Here is an 8,830-nt window from a genome sequence, read left to right on the forward strand (position 1 = left end):
AACCTTAAAATCTTAAACCTTAAATCCTAAACTCAAAACCTAAAACCTCTAAACCTCTACATAAAGCCTAAACCCTAAACCCTAAACCCTAAACCACCAAAATCCTAAACATCATAAACCCTAAACCCTACAATCCTAAAACCCTAAATCTCTAAAATCTTAAATCCTAAACCCTAAGTCAGCCTAGCTCGACCCCCGGGAGTGATGCTACGATGAGATGCCTACGACAATAAGTTAGGCAAGAATCACACAACGAAGCTAAAGGAAACACTTGAGCTTTATTGCTTTCACTCTTGGATTGTTACAAATGAGGTCCCTTGAAGGGGTATTTAATTTATTAAACCTATTCCACCTCCTAAACCCTAAACCCTAAACCCAAACCCCTAAAATCTTAAACCCTAAACCTAAACACCAAACCCTAAAACCCTAAATCAAAAACCTCTTAAACCTACCCTAAACCTTAAACCCTAACCCTAAACCAGACCCTAAATCTTAAACCCTAAAACCTTAAACACCTAAACCCTAAAGTCCATGGTGCTATGGAAAAATTCACTTGGCCTTCCCAAGTGCCTAAGCGTAGCTTTATGCCTCGCGCAAAGTCGCTAAGTGGTTGGGCTCTCACTATGTTTTACTTGTTTAAAATAAGTACAGGAAACACAAGAAAGAGAAAGTTGAAACTAGGTCTAGTGACAGGTAAGTTTTGTCCACAAGTTAACTTTATCCTTCATGTAATCATCATCGACTGACAATACTTTCCTATATTCTCTACATTTATGAGCAAATGAGATCGACCTTAATACAATGCACTTTATCTTCAATCACAGGTGGAGCAGCACTGGTCGTCCTTACATTCATGTTCATCCTACTACTCTTTATTACCAAGAAATTGTCATTTTGTTCTAAAATAAAGAAGTATCAAGAGGCACTGTACCAGCTAGAGTTTTTAAAAGGCCATGTCCCCCTTGCCCTTAAAAGATTTAGTTATTCCGAAATAAAAATAAATTACAACTTCCTTTAAGAATGAACTTGGTCAAGGAGGTTTTGGGTCTGTATATAAAGGAAGTTGTGCAATGGAAACCTTGTGGCAGTCAAGATTTTGAAGGAACTAAAAGCTAGTGGAGAAGAATTTATCAATGAGGTGGCAAGTATTAGCAGGACTTCTCATGTCAATATTGTCACTCTAATTGGGTTTTGCATTGAAGGTAGAAAAAGAGCTCTTGTTTATGAGTTCATGCCTAATGGATCCCTTGAGAAATTCATTTATAACAATAATCCTTTGACCGGTTGTCAATTAGGATGGAACATGTTATATAAAATTTCAATAGGCATAGCTCGTGGGTTAGAGTATTTACATCGTGGCTGCAACACTCGAATTCTACACTTGGATATAAAGACTCATAATATCCTTCTAGATGAAGACTTTTCCCCCAAAATTTCAGATTTTGGTCTTGCAAAGCTATGCACCAAAAAGGAGAGCATCGTGCCAATCTTTGGTGCACGCGGAACTATCGGATATATTGCTCCAGAACTTGTTTGCAAAAACATCGGAGGAGTTTTTCACAAGTCCGATGTTTACAGTTATGGGATGATGGTTCTTGAGATGGTCGGAGGAAGAAAGAACGTTGATGTTGGAGTTAGCAGCAACAGTAAAATATACTTTCCACATTAGATTTACTCACGGCTTGTGTTAGATAATGAGCTTGGATTGAATGGAGTAATGAATGAAGAGGAGAATGAGTGTGCAAGAAAGATGGTAATAGTTAATTTGTGGTGCATACAAACTGATCCATCAACTAGACCATCAATGTCAAAAGTTGTGGAGATGTTAGAAGGTAACCTAGAAAATTTAAAAATTCCTCATCAACCTTACCTCTATTCTCCTGCAAGATCGGAGGAACAACATTCATCCGCTGTGTTTATAAGCTAGTACTTGATATTTGGGTAATGTTTTTCATGCATCACATTTTAGTTTTATTGACGTATTATAGACTTATAGTCTAGTGAAGTATGGTTCGAAAGGATTTACAATAATGTAGTGCATGAGAACAAGCTAGCTTTGAAGTATATCTTTATCTTGATCAATGTTGTTAATTACCAATTAAATTAGTTTAAATTAGTATGCTGTGAGTTTCAGTGAAAGAACTGTGAGCTTAAGCCTTGGCTTGCATATATAAATGAGTTTTATGAGTTACATGGAGCACTTAATAGTAAAGAAATATGATAATTATATGATGAGGGTGCTAATTTGGTTCTAAATCAATGAACTAACATCATGTAGGAAAAAAATCTTATTTCTGTAATACAACAAAAAAATACGGAGAAAAGTAAGGGAATAATAATTAGATCATATTATAACAAAATAATAATAATAATAATAATAATAATAATAATAATTAGATCATATGAAATCTTCAGGTGTATGTGTATTCACTTCGAATACCACTACTTTACTAACAACCACTTCAATCGTGACATTTCGATTTGATTTAATATAATAACAATGTTATTATAACATTTCATTCATCTATTATTGTAGTCTAGCAAAGTATGTTCTGAAAGGATGTGTAATGTATTTCATGATACGACATGAAAGAACTAGTTTTGAAGTATATATGTGTATGTTCATCAGTCTTGTTAACAATTAAAGCAAAATAATGTGTATGTTGCGAGCTCAAACCTTTGTTTGCTTAAACTAGTTTTATGAGTTAAAATGAACACTCAAGACTGATGAATAAATGTGATAGTTATATGATGCATAATGTTTGGTCCAAAATTGATGAATTTTCATCATCATCTACCTTCTAAAGTCATGACAAGAAGACCAAGTCAAGCCACTCCTTTATCTGTCTACTTATAATTACATCCTGTGGAAATGTCTAGCACGCAGTTGACCTAAGGTCGTGGTCGTTTTAGTTATTTTCTTTTGGCCCTACTCTTAAATGCCACCTACATTGTTGGAAAGCTATGGCTCGGCACTTTGCTTCTTTTTTCTTCTTCTCTTTCACTTAATGGCCTATTACTTAGCTCTTGGAGAACGCACATGATTTCCTATCTAATATGAACAAAAATATGAATATGAAATTACTCTGTTTGATAAAATTTATTAAGTTCACATTTTTTTTTAATAGAAACAATATATTGATTATACAATGCATTACAAAGTTAATTAATAATTTAATAGTTATAATATAATCACCAAACACTCCAGGTTAACAATCGATGATTATTAAATACAACTAACCTTTCAAAATGATCAGGAATAAAAAAATGTGTTGTCATTAATTCACATATTATGTACTACAAGTCTATAACTATTAAATACAACCTTTCAAAATGATCAGGAATAAAAAAATGTGTTGTCATTAATTCACATATTATGTACTACAAGTCTATAACTAGATAATGAAAATTAGTTAAAGTGTCTTCTTTTTTTTGTTAATAGGAACCCAATTGGCCTACTTTTAATTAAAATGTATAAAAATATTACAAATTTACTTGATACTTCCAATTATATGATGTAGATAACTTTTTATGGAGCTCACAAGATGAAGATGTCATATCTAACATTGTTACATCAAAAATTTTGGTTGAGAAATTAAAATAGAATTTCGGAGTCCGGATAATACAACGTAACTTTGTATTAAGAGCAACCCTATGTTCTCAGAAAAAAAACAAAAACAAAAACAAAACAAAAAAAAAGCAACCCTATCCATGAATCATATGAGGTTTATGTCAGAATCTTATCCCACATGAGGGAGAGAGGAAGGTAGAGAGAGAAAAGTGGGTTGCTCCTGCAAATGAGGTTTATTGGAACAGTGTTTGGTTGACATAACTTTCACTAAAGCAAGCTTGCTGTGCGCGTCTCGCGCACAGCGGCACCCACTCGAGTGCGTGCATTGTCGGTGGGCGCGTTAGGCGCGCCGGACAAAGCTGCTTTTTATATATATGTTTTAAAATTGGATTTATTTTTTTTTCTCACTCCACTCATTTTCTCTTTCCTAATCACACTTACAAAAAAAAACTTATCAATAACCATGAAATATCTCAATTGATAAGAATGCTCTAAGATATAAGGCAGATATGGAGGTCAGAGTCACCTCAGTTTGGCAGGGCCAGTTGAACACGGACCATTTACCCAGTCAAGCCATCTTCCTTTACTCAAGCTCTCATTCATTACAATATACTTCCATGTTTATAAAACTTCTACTATTCAGCTATTCATCAGTATCACAAATCACAAATAATGAACCAAAAAACCATATGCATCTTCATAGTGTTATTCAATTTTGTCCTTTTGGCACAAAAATTTTCTGCTGCTGCTGATGATGATCTGCAATATCAAGCCTGTGAGGCAAAGAAATGTGCCCATGGTCCCGAAATAAGCTATCCCTTTTATCTTAGGCCAGCAAGAATCTTATTGTGGTTTCCCTGAGTTCAACATTAGTTGTGATGGGCAGGGCTATCCGATTCTTCGCATACCTGAAAATGATTACGTAGTGGACAACATTTCCTATGAGAACAATTCTTTTTGGGTTTATAATGCTGCGGTTTCAGGACCGGAGGCTGGTTGTCTTCCTGATATTAAAAATCTAACGGTGACTAATGGGAGTATTGGTTTGAGGTTGGTTACTGAATCAAGAATCAATATATTGCGGAATTGCAGTGAATTGTTGGTAGAGCAACTTTGGAGGTACAGGGTTGGTTGTAATGAAGGGAAGGGATACAATTGGAGTTTTGTATTGTTTGAAGATAGTGGATTCTTGAAGTCTGCGTTGCAGGAGTGCAAGGAGAATGTGTTGGCACCAGTGGAGATAGGGGAAGGCGATAGAAGCAGCGATGTGGTGAAGTATGATGTGTTATTGAAAAGGGGATTTGAGTTGAGATGGAATGTAAGTAGTTGCGAAGAATGTGCAGAGAGTGGAGGGCGGTGTGGGTTTAACGCCACCACTCTCTACTTCATGTGTTTCTGTCCTGACAGACCTCATTTCGCCAAATGCAAACCTGAACCCAGTAAGCCCCCCTTCTGTTCTTCATTTCTAATATTGATAAGCTGTATGTCAATATATCCGATTGTTATATCATCAACTAGGGTTCATATTGCATTGGGAGCCTCCATGATTATATCATAGACTAGGATAACTTTCAAATTTTATATCTACAGTTAATAGTTTGATCTCAATATCTTATGACCTCTCATTTGGGAGAGAGTCATTACATACCACAAAGTCATTGACAAATAGACAACTATTTTATATTATAGTGCTTTGAACGTACATCAATTTTCTTGACACTATGCAATTTCTTTTATTATATTACATTCAAATTAAAAGAAATTCATTTAAAGCTATATTTTGCTTATTTTGTTACAGTAACCGAGAGCAAGAGCAAGGGGAAACTCATTCTAATAACAGGTAAGTATTGTCATAATTATTGAACTTTATATCTATCCTTCATGGAAAATTAAAGCAACCATCATCAACAAACAACATTTCCCTACACTATATTCCTGAGGAAACAAGACCTTGATAAATACTCTCTCTTCCGTTATAGGTGGTGGGGCAGCACTGATCCTTATATTCATGTTCATCCTATTACTCTGCATTACCAAGAAACTGTCATTTTGTTCTTCCATGGATCTCACAACTGAGGTAGAAGAGTTTCTTAAGAGCCCTGGATCTTTAGCTCCAAAAAGATTTAGCTATTCCGAAGTAAAGAAAATCACAAACTCATTCAAGAATGAACTTGGTAAAGGAGGTTTTGGTTGTGTATATAAAGGAAAGTTAGGCGACGGAAACCTTGTGGCAGTTAAGGTTTTGAAGGAACTAAATGCCAGTGGAGAAGAATTCATCAACGAGGTGGCAAGTATTAGTAGGACTTCTCATGTTAATATCGTAAATCTTATTGGATTTTGCATTGAAGGAAGAAAAAGAGCTCTTGTTTATGAGTTCATGGCTAATGGATCCCTTGAGAATTTTATTTATGACGATAAATCTTTGATGAGTCGTCAATTGGGATGGAACATGTTATATAAAATATCAATAGGCGTAGCGAGAGGGTTAGAGTACTTGCATCGTGGCTGCAACACTCGCATCCTACACTTGGATATAAAGCCTCATAATATTCTTCTAGATGAAGACTTCTCTCCCAAAATTTCAGATTTTGGTCTTGCTAAGCTATGCACCAAACAGGAAAGCATTGTGTCACTCCTTGGTGCACGAGGAACTATCGGATATATTGCTCCAGAAGTTGTTTGCAAAAACATTGGAGGGGTTTCTCACAAGTCAGATGTCTACAGTTATGGAATGGTGGTCCTCGAGATGGTTGGAGGACGAAGGAATGTTGATAATGGAGTTAGTCGCAATAGTAAAATATACTTTCCACATTGGATTTACACGCGTCTTGTGTTAGATGATGAGCTTGGTTTAAATGGAGTAACTAATGAAGAGGAGAACGAGTGTGCAAGAAAGATGATAATAGTAAGCTTATGGTGCATACAAACTGATCCATCAACTAGACCATCAATGTCTAGGGTAGTGGAAATGTTAGAAGGTAAAGTGGAAGATTTGCCAATTCCCCCTAAGCCTTACCTCTATTCCTCCACAGAATCAGAGGAACAACACTCATCCCCAAAACCTTACATCGATTCCTTAACAAGTTCAGAAGAACAATACTCATCCTCTATGTTTATAACTTAGTACATGATTCTTGATTTCATTATAGAATGTTTTTCATACATTACAATCTAGTTCCATTGGTACATTGTGAGCTTAAATCTTGTCTTATTTAAATTAATTTTATGAGTTGCAAATTGCAATGACCACTCAATTCAAAATTAAGGGAATGTGATAATAAATATATAAAGTTTAATATTCTGTATTTGGTTCAAAGCTAATGTACACCGTATATAATGATTATCTATTAATTTAAATTTGATGAATATTTATTTATATTTTTAAAATTTAAAAAATATTAATTAAATTAAATTATTATTTATTAAAGATTATCTACTTATTCGTTTGATGTTTGTCTCCAGTTATTATTATTAAAGAGACAAACTATCCTTCTCTTTTTTTCTTTCAATATTTTAAATTAAGTTCACGCAAAAAAAAAAAAAAAAAAAAGTATAACTTAATTAATTTGGATGTTATCGTCCACCCACATGGAGTATGTTCCATTTTTTTTTTCTTTTTCCTTAAAAAAGTTCTTTCGTGCAGTAGTTTATTATTATAATTTATAAATGGTCATTTGAGTTCATTACCTCAATTGCTACACGGCTACACCAATTACTCGGGCTCATGTAAGTAGACCAAATACGGGCTGCTGATCTTCATTTGTTCAGTTCACTTGGGCCAAAAAAGAGCATGTATATTAATTGGGCCAAAAAAATAAACAATTTATCAATTAAATGCTTAATTTCAATTTTAATTTCTTGATTATTGTTTTTTTTTTAAAACTTTAATTCTCAAGTTCAAAATTGATGCAATTTGATCACCAATTATTGAAAATATATCACTTTTAGTCCTCAAAAGAACTAAAGCGATACTTCTTATAACCTAAAAAAATGTATTGATCAACTTTTATGTCAGCTTGAGAATATTGTTTTAAATACTAATTTTGTTGATAGTGAAGAAGAAATTAAAAGTGTTGACATGGACAATGAATTCTCTAAATAATATATCAAAAAAAAAAATTTATGGTCACAAACAAGGTGACCTGCAATTAACCTAAAGAACCAATTATTATGGTATAATTTCACGAGTTTAACCGGTTTAGAATGTCCAGTACACTTTTTTTTTTTTTAATTCAATAGTCTAAAAACATTTTTGTATGTAGTTTGAAGGTCTATTTAAACATTTTTCCTTCAAAATATATTAGCGATCGTCGTCACATAGAACTAAAGTGATACCTTAAAACTAAAAAGCCAGGAACCAAATCTAATCCATTCAAATATCAAAAGCAAAGTGAGAAGATTAAAATTAATCCATAGCAAAGCGCTCCAGCGGGACAATTAGATCAAAGAAAAGTGCAAGCAGTCAAAGGAGAAAAAGAAATCGTAGCTTTCAACTCAATAATGACATTCAATTCCCTTTTGAATTCATACATCGGAAAAGCTCCATGGAAGCAAAACCCACATTCCTCACCTCAGAGAAACATTAAAAAAAGACTTATATTAAACAATCATAAACCTAATGAAAACACTCTTAACCTTTCTCTTTTTGTCTTTAGACCGAATAATTACACTGCAAATAAAGCAAATCCTTCCTAATAATGCTACCCTTGGTTTCCATTACAAAGGACAAACTTAAACCACTTTATTATATATCTAATATCCTCCCCCTCTCTGCCCACTACTTTCTTTTTGAAGCTTTTGCTTTATTGTGTACTTCCCTTTTTCCATCTGCCACTCCTCCTCGTTGAATTCTTGCCAACTTTACATGGCGTGGTGCCCCTACACACTTTGCCACCTCAACTCTTTGTGTGTCACAAACATTATTCATGTCCCTTGTGGTTATGGCTCCTTCCAAAAATAGGAAAGCCAGAAAAATGGGGATATTTGACAATTAAGTAGTACAAAAATAAGGGACATATATGAGACATTAGGAAAAAGTAATTTTCATAATTTAGGATAAAACATATTCAAACGTGAAAAAACAAATTAAAGATAAGGGTATATTTTAAATATGTATAAATATTAATTATTGGGAAAATTGTAATTTATGCCCCTCCATAATATGTCAATTATCAATGTCCCCTGAATTATTAGTCGTGTAAATATTGCCCCTCAATTTTAAAAAACGGTACATATATTGTCCCTCCCGTGGTGTAAATA

At 33.9% G+C, this 8,830-nt stretch overlaps 2 protein-coding genes and 1 pseudogene across 2 annotated transcripts; all 3 read left to right on the plus strand.

Annotated features, from left to right (window-relative positions):
* The first annotated feature begins 539 nt into the window (after nt 1-539).
* LOC116025519 lies at nt 540-2,137 on the plus strand (annotated as a pseudogene).
* A 1,943-nt stretch (nt 2,138-4,080) lies between these two features.
* LOC116025520 lies at nt 4,081-4,939 on the plus strand. The gene is made up of 3 exons (XM_031266758.1): nt 4,081-4,086; nt 4,458-4,846; nt 4,915-4,939. Exons 1-3 carry the CDS (start codon nt 4,081-4,083, stop codon nt 4,937-4,939), a joined length of 420 nt encoding a protein of 139 aa, XP_031122618.1.
* Nucleotides 4,202-6,820, plus strand: LOC116024747 (PR5-like receptor kinase). Its single transcript, XM_031265728.1, has 3 exons — nt 4,202-5,010; nt 5,370-5,411; nt 5,551-6,820. The coding sequence occupies exons 1-3, from the start codon at nt 4,959-4,961 to the stop codon at nt 6,693-6,695; spliced, it is 1,239 nt and encodes a 412-aa protein (XP_031121588.1). The 5' UTR covers nt 4,202-4,958; the 3' UTR covers nt 6,696-6,820.
* The last annotated feature ends 2,010 nt before the right edge of the window (nt 6,821-8,830 follow it).

This window comes from Ipomoea triloba, chromosome 7 (genome assembly GCF_003576645.1).
Source record: "Ipomoea triloba cultivar NCNSP0323 chromosome 7, ASM357664v1".
In the NCBI taxonomy this organism is placed as follows: domain Eukaryota; kingdom Viridiplantae; phylum Streptophyta; class Magnoliopsida; order Solanales; family Convolvulaceae; genus Ipomoea; species Ipomoea triloba.

Excerpts from the sequence above, each read along its gene's own strand:
- LOC116024747 (XM_031265728.1), top strand. The coding sequence starts at position 4,959 with ATGTGTTTCTGTCCTGACAGACCTCATTTCGCCAAATGCAAACCTGAA. Across the intron at positions 5,011-5,369 it reads CAAATGCAAACCTGAACCCA|TAACCGAGAGCAAGAGCAAG; the intron begins GTAAGCCCCCCT and ends ATTTTGTTACAG. Across the intron at positions 5,412-5,550 it reads GAAACTCATTCTAATAACAG|GTGGTGGGGCAGCACTGATC; the intron begins GTAAGTATTGTC and ends CTTCCGTTATAG.
- LOC116025520 (XM_031266758.1), top strand. Across the intron at positions 4,847-4,914 it reads AGAAGCAGCGATGTGGTGAA|AGAGTGGAGGGCGGTGTGGG; the intron begins GTATGATGTGTT and ends AAGAATGTGCAG.